Source organism: Mytilus edulis, chromosome 8, assembly GCF_963676685.1.
Source record: "Mytilus edulis chromosome 8, xbMytEdul2.2, whole genome shotgun sequence".
Lineage (NCBI taxonomy): Eukaryota > Metazoa > Mollusca > Bivalvia > Mytilida > Mytilidae > Mytilus > Mytilus edulis.
This window is the reverse complement of record NC_092351.1, coordinates 52,271,597-52,286,139: the sequence shown is the minus strand read 5'-3', so window position 1 is coordinate 52,286,139 and position 14,543 is coordinate 52,271,597. Positions and strand designations below refer to the sequence as shown.

At 31.5% G+C, this 14,543-nt stretch overlaps 1 protein-coding gene across 1 annotated transcript; it reads left to right on the top strand.

The window, feature by feature from the left end:
* The first annotated feature begins 2,632 nt into the window (after positions 1–2,632).
* On the top strand, positions 2,633–11,429 carry LOC139484189 (perlucin-like protein). Its single transcript, XM_071267922.1, has 6 exons — positions 2,633–2,713; positions 7,215–7,302; positions 7,976–8,155; positions 8,677–8,759; positions 10,288–10,369; positions 11,200–11,429. The coding sequence occupies exons 1-6, from the start codon at positions 2,633–2,635 to the stop codon at positions 11,427–11,429; spliced, it is 744 nt and encodes a 247-aa protein (XP_071124023.1).
* The last annotated feature ends 3,114 nt before the right edge of the window (positions 11,430–14,543 follow it).

Sequence of the window (14,543 nt, the reverse complement as noted above, 5' to 3'; positions counted from 1 at the left end):
AGACAACTATATATATCTTGCTGTGAAATATACTTGTGTTTTGTTTTGTGGTTTTTCTTTTTGTATACATCATATGTCATCAAATAACTTATAAAATGCCTATAAAATAAAAGACAAAACAGAATCAGTTCGCGGTAGTAATTATTTTAATGAAATGTATTTGCCCAGCGCTGAACTGTTCAGGCTAATGGATGAACAAGGGATAAACTTGTTGATTTGAACTTTTATGAAGTATACATAGATTAAAAGCACATTGACACATAATTTGGCAAATTAACATAGTTAGTCAGCATTAGCGATGTTAAAAAGTGAATTCAAAGATAAACAATGAACCATCATGGAGTTGTGTATTATTTCATATGGACGAAATTTAAAAAAAGATTTCATTTAATCATCAATACAAAATTGTAAACATGATTGTTGATGTATTCTATCAGAACTCTCAATTTGTCAACAAGAAAAGATTTTCAAAAAATATTGAACATTATCATTGATTTTATAATAAAACGAAGATGGTATGCTGTATATGTGTGGTGATTAGTGCATTGGTTTTTACGCTGAAAAGTTTGTAAACCGATTGAAGGTTTCAAATTAGCTTATCATAACATTATCGTTGTAAGCATTTTAATTTTTAATTTTTGTTATGAAAGGATAAATTATTCTCAAGAATTCGATCTAAATAAAGTGTATGAGAAATACCGTTACTTTAAATAAAACATAAATGTCCAAATATCAAGAATTTTGTTCATATGAATAATTGACATAATTTATTCAGTACCTTTCAATGTTATGATCTAGCATAACGTTGTGCAGCTTGATTATATTATACTCAAATGTAAAATTGAAAATAATTTAAAAAAAAAATAATTGTTTCAAAAAAGTACATCTATAAAACTGAAATAATTTGCAAGCATGAAGGAGATTTCTGTTTTGTTATTTAATATCGCGTAACACTGTGTGCTTTGACAAAGTGTACCAAAATGTACATCAAGTTTTGGTACTAAAGTAGATGTCTATACCAATTCAAGATTATCATAGTTGTTTTTCATTCGATTGAAATGTTTGAGTTTCCGATTTTGTTATTTCATAGTTAACAGTTAGTTTTAGTTGTGTTGGGAATAACTAATCATCAAGTTCATTTAAAAGATTTTATTTTGGATCAACGAGATTAACACGATATATTTGGTTTGCAGTTTGATCAGAAGAAAAACCGGAAAAGCTAAATTATACAATTAATTATCTTATTACTACTACAATTAGATATTTATTAGTATTATAATTTTCACTGTTATTAATATAAGTTAGATAAGTCATACAAATCTAATCTTGAATTTCATCCAAATTCTTTCTTAATTTTCGGAACACGTTGTAGAAATTCAAATGTGACGTCACTTTGGGCGTTGCAATGGCTTTGGCTAACACGGCTGTGATTTTGTAATGTATTCGTTTTTATTCTACAGCTAGTCACCACTTCAGTTCATCATGTATAGCTCTATTTTAGTCATTTTATTAAATATATTGTTTGCAAAACTATGTAGTATTCTTGATAATAATGATGTTTTTGTCTCAGGCGGATAACACTGGCCGTATTGGTCACAACTATTTGGAACTTTTGGTCCTCGGCGATCTTCAACTTTGTAATTGTTTTGGCTTTCAAACTTTTTTCTTCTGAGCATAGTTTTGTGTGGCGTATACCATTTTTAACCTGGTACCTTTTGATGGCTGTTATTCGTTTGTTTCTCTGTCCTATATTGTCTCCCATTTTTTATTGTAGCCCTGTCGTGTAATGTTCTCATTTCAATGTTATAATTAACATTGCCATTAAAGCAGTAGGTTTGGCATGCCACAAAAACAGGTTCAACCCACCATTTTTTTTTCATAAAATGTCCTGTTCCAAGTCAGGAAAATGGCCATTGTTACATAATAGTTTGTTTCTGTGTGTGTTACATTTTGGTCTTGTGTTTCTGTTGTAACGAAGTTCTCTCATATTTGGTAGGTTTCCCTCAGTTTTAGTTTTTAACCCTGATTTGTGTTTTTCTCTATCGATTTATGAATTTCGAACAGCGGTATACTACTATTGCCTTTATTTACTATCTTCTTTTGATTTGATATTTTGTTTTGATTTCTCTAAACATCATAAAATTTTAAAAAGACTAAAGACAAATGAACAGTCTGGGATTGTATTTTAAAAGAAACCTAAGTAATTTACTTGGAAAATTATTAGTAAGATTGTTTTACGGACAATGAACATGATATCACTAATTAATGAGAAAAAAAGAAACAATAAAGTTTTTCCTAAAAATCAATTATGTTTTTCTGAACAGAACAGACAGTCACATCGAAGCTTATTATTTACGCATCTTGTTTCTAAATTAATGCAATGAAGGTTTTTTCATACATACACATGTATTTGATGTGGATATCTGGCGGGCTTGGATTAACAGATGTGTGCAATAAAGATAACTTACATTGTTGGAAACAAAATATAAGGCAACCAGGTATTTTACAGTTTGAGAGATGCCAATCTACTGATATACTTCGACGATTGTTGAGTATAAGTATGCTGGAATGTGTGAAAGAATGTATGATAACGTCTAATTGCACTGGTATTAATTATAGACATTTGTGGGTAATGTGTGACATACTTGGAGATACAAAAGATCTGACTCCTGAAATGGACTGTGTTTACAGTGCAATAAAAACATGGGACAGGGTAAGTTTAATACTATAAGATATAAAGGTCATACTAAAAGAAGCCATGTCACAGTTAATTTTCAATGACTCAGAAGTGAATAGAATTCATTGGTTATTAATTAGTATTTCTTTTTCGAATATCATATTTTTTCCAGTTTTTTTTCCTCATCTTTTTTTTTTCCTTATCTCTTTCTTTTATCTTTTTTGTAAGCATTAGTTTCTGTGGTTGTCTAGGTTGTATTTTTTTAAATTTCAATTGTAAGTGTTTTTTTTTTATTTTTTTATTAACTTTTAAAATTTAGACCAAACAGTACTACCTTGAAATACAATTCAAATAACTTCTAGCTTGAGAATTTGTATAACAAGTCTCAAGGAAGAAGAAAAAACCAAGCAAGCTAAGAAAAACCCAAACAAATTGACAAACGGCAGTCGCCAAACATTTCACAACCCCTTTCAACTGTACAACTCAATTCCCAAAGAAGTCATAGGAATTAAAGGGGATCCGTGGGGGTAACATATTTTGCTGTACATTCTTAATGCAATAAGCTTTCTGTTCTAAAGCGTGTTTCTTCAACTTCATTTGGCTGATTACATTGTTGAATATAAAAAAGTAAAAACCAAGAGTTCGTATTGTACACCTCAAGTTTTTCCGAAAGTAATGTGAAATAAAAATACATGTTTATATAAGCGTCTAGAACACACAAATCATAAATCAAGTTCATGATTAAGGGATACAGATTATTAAATTATTAAATGAAACTGGAACTTATAATGCAATATTTTTGTATTGCCAAGCACATGGGAAAAGGTACTTGATTCAGATACTCGGTAGTGCTAAGCCTGGTATGTCTGTGTCTAGCAATTAAAGCAATAAGTTTGTGCGGTCATTAACACTTTTTTCGAGAATTTCCTGTTGTTTTCTATTCTTCTTAATGATTTTGATACAGCCCTTGGATGGTATAAACTTCCGAAAACAACGTGTATGGTGTAATGGTGTATGGCATATGGTGCAATGGTGTAAGGTGTATGGTGCTATGGTGTATGGTGTAAGGGGTATGGTGTAATGGTGTATGAGGAATGGTGTGATTGTGTAACGTGCGATTGGGAATGGTGCGAATGATAGTATACGACCTTATTTATTTCATTTTTTTTGGATTGTAAGCATAAACATAATAAACATCTTAATATTTAAATTTAATTGCACTATGGGTAATTTCGGATCGTGTAGATAGAATGGGGAATGGTGTATGGTGTAAAGTGTAAGGTGTATGGTGCAAGATGTAACGTGTATGATGTAATGGTGTATGGTGTATGGTGTAGTGGTGTATGGGGTTAGTTAACACAGTTTAGGACTGTAATGTGAACAAAAGCATTAGTTTAACAAACAGTATTAATATTAAATGCGTGTATATTAAAAAAGCGATTAAACACATAGTAAATGTTTTCGAATCTTATATTTTATATGAAACAGGGTTTCTAATTCGATATAACAATACACTATTATTGTGGTTGCTATGAGCACCTTAACATATTTACACTATATATATATGACACCGACCACTTTGCATATGCAATAAGCTTTGTCGTTGGCTAATAATTTTTGTGTTGATACATTTTTGTACTTGCAAATGCCCGAAATAGGAGTTGCACCTAAAGTTGTCCGTTTGATAAACACAATTATAAACCTCAATGATATACGTGTTTGGAATCAGAGGAATACACTTCAGTATGTATTATATTTTAAAAGAAATACCGTCTGTTTCATGATTTTTTTGTAAATCGTTTTATTTAACTAAAACAACAGGTTCTACATATTAACTTAATTTAATGCAAATGCGCATATTTTTGTTTTATTTTTTAAACTTTTAAAAATACAAACAAATCCAAAATGGAGTTTGAGTTTTTATGTTCTAAATACAGTGTAAAATGCCTGATCTCACACCTGAGTAAGCCAACATCTGCTTTAACCGACACGTTTTCAGGGTTCCAAAATATACCTATCATTGCAGAAAAAAACCTGAGTATTCCGACACTCTGCTTTTTTTTTCTGGTCCCTCAGTGTGTTTCATAACACAGATTAAACTGTATCAAGTACTTACTCTTAATAAAAAAAAGTCATTCAAACAGTATACATCACATACATTACATTTATCCGTTTGTATAGACTTGCACAACACTAGATACCTAAACTTTACACACACATTAATGTAATGCATGATATATTACCAAGTTCCTTTTGTATTTTTCTAAATTCTAACATAATTTTAATGGCAAATTGAATGATTTAACTTCTTATTTGTCATCATGTATATTACCGCAGGCCCATCGTGTATGGTTAACATGTTTAAGTCTGAGATATAACTTCCTTAACAAATACTTAACACCCACTATGATTAAAATAATTTGACGAAGGTGTAACGGATAAATAAAGTTAAATCGACACTTCATACGTTTTGGGATAAACACGACAGCTTCGTTTATCAATTGTGTTGTGTCAATAGGAGCGCCTTTAATAATTTGTATTAGTCAGGAACGATCATCAATATTTATTTTCAGCCAGGACGTGTAGGAACCAAGAAAGATCTCTCATATAGCGAAATCACAAAAGTTTCAGATTTTAAATTAAAGTCATGATAACGAAATACATGTCATCTTCGAATAAATCCTCTTTAACCATGTTAACTCACACTATCAATTCACGTGATCTGTCTATGTTAATCCAAAGTTTATGAAAATATAACCCATATTGTTTGATGGAGGATTAATTGACTGTTTCGTACTTCACTGAAGTCTAAGCACTATTTGCTATTTGGTTGTGATTAATTTTCAATGCTACAGGTCGCTTGAGTACCCAAAAAAAACTACCAATATTTGTCTAAGAAACGAAAACTGCCAAACGAAGTCAATTATGATTAGAATCGAGTTTGATCTCACAACTTCAGTGTATACAGGCTACTCATATCTATACTATTAAACGAGAAGACCTCATTGTGTGTCGCTTCTTTTCTTTCCACAATAAATTAATCATCATGCCTCTGTGTTCTATAGGTAACATGCACAGTTGCATTTGTCATCCATTCTTATGATTATTCAGATTGAGTTATTTTGGGAGAAAAACAACAAAATACATGTAGGTGTCCGGATATTGTTTCCGTTATCAGTCTAACTTTTAGCCATAGATAAGACTTCCGGTTAAAACATGCACCAGAACAACCAATCGTATGATAGATTACAAAAAATAAATCAGCCAATCAGAGCCTTCTCCATATCATGGTTTTTAGATCGCAATAATCACAGCTATTATTCCTCCTTAGAGACAATTATGTGTTCGCGTTTATCCACCTGTAAACTACGATTATACTACTATAATATACAGAGACTCTCTGTATTCTATCTACTTTTTTCTGAAATATTTACTATCTAAGGGGTCATACCATGTGCATATATATTGAAATAAGTAAAACATGTGGAAACAAGAATCACGGTGTCCATAGTATACGGATGCCACATTGGCACTATCATTTACTATGTTTAGTGGACCGTGAAATGGGGTAAAATATCTAATTTGGCATTAAAATTAGAAAGATCATATCATAAGGAACTTATTTTCTAAGTTTCGAGTTGGTTGCACTTCAACTTCATCAAAAACTAGCTACCTCGACAAAAACTTTAACCTGAAGTGGGACAGACGGACGGACGAACGAAAAGACGAACAGACTAGAAAACATTATTCCCTAAAATGGGGCGTAAAAATTTATTGTTGAAAGTGAAAGTAGTGATTTGGCCAAAATGAAAGTAGGGTAGAGATTAGAGGGAGTCAGGACTTATTCGAGACATCGGGTGTTTTTAAGCTCGGGGTTTCGGGATTGATCTTTACGGATGCGGGATTTTTTTTTTTATTTCGGGATGTCGGGATTTCGTTAAAATACGCACCCGGGATTTCAGGATCAGGGCCACTCAAACCACCCATGAAATGAGCCTTATTTATACGAGATTCAAATCCTACCATTGTTATGTTAATTTGTCATGTTAATAGGGCTATCAAAAGGAAAAGCACTGATGGATTGTCCTAGAAGCACATTTTATTAGAATAATGGTCTATAAGCCATTTCATTTAATATTTCATGTTTGAAGCGGTGCACATTTTAAATTTAATTTGACGTTTACCAAAAATGCATTGTAGCAAAGGGGAAGAATAATTGTGGTTTAAGGCCAGATACACGAAAAATGATTGAATTTAACAGAAAGGAAACACATAACGGACTTTGGAAAAAAGGGAGAGGGCTTTTAATACCATATATGAAATTCTCCAGTCATAATATCTTTTACAAAAATTCATCCTACAACAGTTTACAAGTTGTATATGCCCGCGATTTCGCGGGTGTGTTCTAGTAGTTATTTAGATTAAACAATTTAGAAAGCTTGCCCTCCAAAAAACAAAATGAACTTAATATTATCTGTTTCTACACAATCATAAGCATCGTTATTCAACTATAAATAAATGACAATGAACATTATAGGGCATGGCAGGTCAGTGTGAATTCCATATGTGTAACAAGGGAGAGAAATGTTATTTCGACGGTGAAAATCAGAAATGTGAACCTGCATGTAAGTAATATAACGTTCACAGTAATATCAAATATATGGTTTTCATATTATGCTCATTAATAATGGAGTTAATGGAGTTAAGAAAAATAAACTTGCTTGATTATTTTCCTATACACGGGCCTGTTATAGTGTGTTTCAGAGTGTATATCAGAAAAGTTAGCTCCTATTCATTTTTGCCTTATCGATCCTAAATTGTATGTTATAAAAGTTGGGTACAACTTTAACACTCCTCTCCAGCATGTAACGAAAGTTTCACTTGTATTGAAAACCTTAAATATGAAAATTCAAGCGGATGATGTTATTTCATTTTCAAGAAGAACAGATCATGTATAGTCATGTAAAACACGTATTTAATAAGTTGTTCTGACATAAATGCATAAAGTGTAGTAAGAATGGAGGTGATTCATATATAAACGACAAAGTGGAGGAAACATGTCCCAGTTCAAACTGAATGACTTAATTGTGTTTATAAAAATCAATAGATGTTCTATTTTAAACATATTGTTGCGAGGAAGATTATTTTTAATCAAATTATAGGACGAACTATGTTAATTGTATCTTAAAACAGACACTATGCAATGCTTTTATTGCTGTTCTTTTTTTGAATTTATGTCAACATTATGATATAACTTTAAATTTGTTAACATTTTTTAATCTGTATCTGTATATGTAGTTTGTGTTGACAGTCCATATGCCATCAATGCAGTCAGTGCTGAGAGATTTGGTATATATAGAAATGTTGGAGCTGCAGTTAAATTCAAATGTAAACATGGTTATACACTGAAGGGACGACCATACTCAGAATGTCAATCTACAGGGCAATGGGAGAACATGTTTTCGTGTGCAATGATAGGTACTTGTTTAAGTCCAAATTGACAGAATTGACAATTTGATGAATAATCAACACAGCATAAATATCATAATTGTTGTAGCATGTGTCATGCAGTTACAAATTTGACATAGTAACATAATAAGACGCCGATTAAATAAACCTATCGTTTTGTTAAAAGGTAAATACTCATGCAAAAAAACAAAGACATCAATGAGATTTTTTGCATGCTGAATCTTAAAAAAGTGAGAGATTGCTAGCTTTCTGAAATCATACTTTTACTTTGTTGCACATGCATTGTTGCAGATGGTTGGGACTACGGTTTGCTGAGTGTTTAATGGAAACAGTGTAGTCTATAGAATTTTTTGCGAGTTGACAATGTGTTACAAATGTACAGTGTATAACACGTACAGATAATTCATCTACAAACCTCGTTTCTTGGTTCTTAAAATATAGGATACTAACTTATGAATTTTTCCGTATGCAACAATTTGCCAGAATTATCTTCTTGTACTGAGTCATAATATGATTTTTGTCTTTGACAGAAAAATGTTCTAATGGATGGAACCTGGCTTATAACAAATGCTTTCTCTTTGTATATGAAAAGGTTGTATGGCAAGACGCTGTGGTATGTTTCTTTTATTATCTCCGGATGCTCGATTTGAAGACCTATCGGTGGCCCTCAGCTGTTATCAACCCTTTGGTCGGGTTATCTCGTTGACAAATTCCCCATTTCCATTATCAATTCAAACATTATATGTATCGTCGATGATCTCATTCTTAAATAGGTTTGTCTATGTTCATGATTTTAACGTAACCATGAGCGAAAAAAGAAAAACAATGTTTAAATTCAAGTTAGAAGTATATTTGAATTCAGTGGTCATCAAACAAAGCTGGACATCACCCAAAAGTAAATAAAAAAAAACACATTTTGCACACTTTAAACCCAAAAGGTTTTTAAATTTCTAGTTACCCTTTTTTAAATAAAATATAGATTCCACCACTGCATCAAGTGTATTCGGATAGTTCTACACTGAAGACAGTTAATCGATCTTTAAACTTAAACACACGTTTTACGTAGCCTTTTATATATTGAATTTAATAGTAAGGATCGGAGAAATATTTGTATACATGAGATAAGAAACGAAATCTGTTGATCTAATGATTTTATGACGATATTTAAACAAGCTTATCAATATTTCTAAAGATTAACTGAGACATGTTTTATATATTTGTAAATAGGACGTGATTATGCATTGTCGACTTTTCATGAGTTAAAAATTCAAAAGATATCATGAAAAGTTGACGTTAGAATTGAAATTATGACAACATTTGCTTATAGCAGTAATTGTAATGGTCATAAGAACAATGTGTTCAAAATTGGTTTGGAAATGTGACAATAGCTTAACAAATAGAGAACATATGGTTCTGAATACTCGTACGTTAATGACCGTAAATTATCATTTAACGCACTCGCTGCTCTTTTGTCTGTTATTACTTTTGATACCAGTAATGGTTTTAATCATTGCACACTGTACCTACATAATAATGGGACATGACTAAAACGGTCACTAACTTAGTCTTAAATTAACCATTATAATGCGTTTGACAGAAATAATGGGCTTGGGGCAACTCACTAGAGATACCATTCGTCTCAACTCGGCCGACTCCGTACCCTCATCTAACATTCGTCTCAACTCGGCCGATTCTGTACCCTCATCTAACGGATATAAGAAGAGTAGCGGATTCTACCGAGGATTGCCGGAGGAAAGTGGCGGACTCGACCGAGGATTGCCGAATGTACAAGTTACATTCTTTAAGCTTAATATACCAGTATAATATGTTATATTTATCTTAACCGAATGTGACCAACTTTCGAATTTGACATTATGATAGATCGTGAAACAGATTAGCCTAAGACACATGTATATCAAGAGACGTGTACTCTGTCCACACACTACTTTTTTATATCTACCCTTTGAGTTTCAAAGATCTCATCGTGTTTTCTTATTGCTTACATTTCACGCTTGTCCCTTTGCAGAAGATTTGAACATAATGAACATTATGTAATTACTGTCTCTGTAATCTCATTGTATGAGTTAAGGAACAATATAAAGTTGGAAAATATTTGAATAGTCTGCATTTTATTGTTGTAGACTAAATGTAAAGAATATGGTGGACATTTGTCAAAGGTTGAGAATGAGTTAGAAGACTTGTGGTTAATATCTCAAATAACAGGTACATCATCTTTTAACAGAATTATAAAAATTTACCTCTAGTAAGCAAGCAATTATCCCTTTCAAATAGACAAATTACGTCAATATTTCTGTGTACTAGTATGTAAAATCGTTTTTCTTATAAGTATTGAAGGCTTCTTTTAGTAATTTCATTGGGTTCTAAAAGCGTTGACCCTGCTGTATATAAAATGTTCTTCGGTCAACGATTTTACACCCTAATGAATTAATAAAAAAAAAAGAATCATTCAATTCCTTAATTGTCTCCATGATTTGAATTTGTGATATATCTAAACATCCACTAAAATCTCAAAATGGCATACATTACACATTCTGTTTTGGTGAAGCATTTTAACAACGATATACAGATGGCTTTGAAACATGTTATAGGATTGACAAACAGTTGCAAACATAAATAACAGCCTTTCAATGCACTATATTTTTCTTAAGTCCAAGTGACTGTTCTTATATTCAAAGTAAGCAATTAGCCGTTTCAAAATCTAAAGGACTATGGGTAATTTCATTGTTCGTACCTAAAAAATGAAAATAACGTCACGACATTGGTTGAATTTCCATTGTTTTGGACGTTTTCAACCAATCACGACGTTTCGGTGTACATTTTTGAAAATATTACCCAGAATGCAATAGATTCTGAAACGGCCAATTGTGCATTATATATCTAGACGAATATTGCCTTGTTTACTTTATTATGATATGCAACTTTCGAAAACGGATATGCATATTATTTTGTAAAATCAAAGGTTTAATAAAAAAAAAAACAACATTGATTTAGTCCCGTTTTTACTTAAACCAGCATTTTCAAACTTTTTTCAGAAAGTGTATGGATTGGATTAAATGATATTGAAAATGATGGCCAATGGCGATGGATTTCAGACAGTTCCGGACCTAACTATACAAACTGGTTACCGGCTGAACCAAACGGTGGCCCAGATGAAAACTGTGCTAATTACTGTAAAGACTTTTGTAGCAAGACATTTTATGGTTGGAATGATACAAGATGCAAAATGCTGCTAGGATATGTATGCGAACGTCATTCTGATTGAGTGTTCGTTTGTTCACGTCCTTTAAACAATAGTTCATGTTATACAAGGAGAGACATTTGACAAAAAAAAACATGCGTGGCCGTATTTAGAAACTTAATATTATGGTTTTTTTCAGGACGATCGTTTCAATATTCTGTGTCATCGTATAAGACAGTTTCAAAATAAGACGAATGATAATTCATCATCTAGATCAATACCATAAATCGAAATTAGCGCTTAATAAATTTTGGGTAGCCGATGCGCTAACCTTATTCTTCTGTTTGTAGATCCAAAAAAATTCAAGCCAAAAATGTAACGCACAATATATGTAACTGACCTGAAATGACTAATAAAATCAAACACAAATAATCTTTTTCTGAAAGGGGGTTTGAAATTTCATGTCCTTGTTATGTCTCTTATGGTTAACATTGAAAACGTTCGTGTTTCAAGGGTGCATTTAAAGTGTATGAATATTCTATCACTATAGGTGTTTTTCAAAGGTTTCAATATTTCTTCCGTTTAACTAAACCGGAAGAATTGACACAATTTGACAAAATCAAATGCTACACTTCATCAACCAACCATATTCCTTACATGCCATAGCCATTCCTGATTAAAATGATGGAAACGGTTGGTAGAACCTAATTTCAAAGCTAGAAAAAACGGCCCACTTGTATGCCAGTTACGTTGACAAGATTGAGTAAGCAATCAATTAACACCTGTTTGTGAATTTAAAAAAATGGAAAAACCATTATTATTTTGTGTATGTTAACTATGTCTGGTATTTTTCATCGGCCATTTTATTTTCATTTATTCCTATAAATGTGGATCTTCGATAAACTGATATAGTTTATCACAGATAAAGTGTTCTATCACATGTTGTGATTTGTCAAATGTAGATTTCACCTGCCTTCTACAAATATATGAGTAGTATTGGTCGGCGTGCTATTAATAAGTGACAGACAACCTTTACTTCTCTGTTAGCCCATCATTAACATAAAAAGAATACGATGTTTCTTTCTCGTGCGATCAAGGCAGAGGACAGGCAATTTTATAGTTATGGCGAAAATGTCGATTGTCTGAAAAGGAGGTGTATGCAAATTACGATCTTTTTATAAGATATGTTGACAATCACTTATCGTGCGCACTTTGAATTCATTAGAATGTGCTGTATATATACATCATCTTGTTGCACAAAATATACAGGTTTACTGATAAAATTAATTTAAAACCTAGAATTTGACTTTGTATTTCAACTATATATCACCAAAAATACAAACTAAATTTTTTTTTGTATAACATTTATAAGTCATGGTTTCCTGAAATATATAACTGTTTTAAAATATAAGACGAAACCCTATGCACAATGTGTTATATTTTAGCCATGTCGGTCTTGTTAGTTGAAAGTGTTGTCATTGGACACATTTTTCAAGGTATAAACCCAAATAATGATTGTGGAAAATTTTGGTTAAAAAAGGCCCAGTACTTCAAAGGAGAAATTATGTCAACAAAATAATGTTGTCGACGGACCACGGCTGCTAAGTGATGAGAAAAGTTCATCCTGCAAAATTTTGAAAAGCATTGATGATCAATGAATTGAATATATCTAGTCTTTCCCGATTTTGCCTTTTTTATTGATAAGTTTTTTAAGTTTTGTTGATAAAACTAAGATTTTAAAGTTTACTGGCCTCGAGCAAAACTGCAGAGATTTTAAAGTTAATGCGCATCTGATTCAGAAAACAAACCATTGGTACCGTAAGTGTTGGAACTACTACTGATTACATACCTCTACTGGTGAATTGATAGTCCACAAAGAATGGAGAGTTCACTTACCTGTATTTCTTTTGCGGTGGTCAGATTATTTAACATGTAAAATATAGTATGCGAATACACGTCCGTTGTATTGGTGGTAAGCAGATATTACAGTCTTGTTTTACTTTGTAAATGAACAAGAGTTATATCGCTTTGTACGCAGTATTATCTTTGTATGTTCATACTGAGCACATCACTTTAATGTATTAAATGTATAAAAAAAAAACGGTTGCATTAACGGTTTAATTTTACTAAGACAACTATATATATCTTGCTATGAAATATACTTGTGTTTTGTTTTGTGGTTTTTCTTTTTGTAAACATCATATGTCATCAAATAACTTATAAAATGCCTATAAAATAAAAGACAAAACAGAATCAGTTTGCGGTAGTAATTATTTTAATGAAATATATTTGCCCAGAGCTGAACTGTTCAGGCTAATGGATGAACAAGGGATAAACTTGTTGATTTGAACTTTTATGAAGTATACATAGATTAAAAGCACATTGACACATAATTTGGCAAATTAACATAGTTGGTCAGCATTAGCAATGTTAAAAAGTGAATTCAAAGATAAACAATGAACCATCATGGAGTTGTGTATCATTTCATATGGACGAAATTTAAAAAAGATTCCATTTAATCATCAATACAAAATTGTAAACATGATTGTTGATGTATTCTATCAGAACTCTCAATTTGTCAACAAGAAAAGATTATCAAAAAATATTGAACATTATCATTGATTTTATAATAAAAAGAAGATGATATGCTGTATATGTGTGGTGATTAGTGCATTGGTTTTTACGCTGAAAGGTTTGTAAACCGATTGAAGGTTTCAAATTAGCTTATCATAACATTATCGTTGTAAGCATTTTAATTTTTAATTTTTGTTATGAAAGGATAAATTATTCTCAAGAATTCGATTTAAATAAAGTGTATGAGGAATACCGTTACTTTAAATAAAACATAAATGTCCTATCAAGAATTTTGTTCATATGAATAATTGACATAATTTATTCAGTACCTTTCAATGTTATGATCTAGCATAACGATGTGCAGCTTAATTATATTATACTAAAATGTAAAATGGAAAATAATTTTTAAAAAAATAATTGTTTCAAAAAAGTACATCTATAAAACTGAAATAATTTGCAAGCATGAAGGAGATTTCTGTTTTGTTATTTAATATCGCGTAACAATGTGTGCTATTTGACAAATTGTACCAAAATGTACATCAAGTTTTGGTACTAAAGTAGATGTCTATACCAATTCAAGATTATCATAGTTGTTTTTCATTCGATTGAATTGTTTGAGTTTCC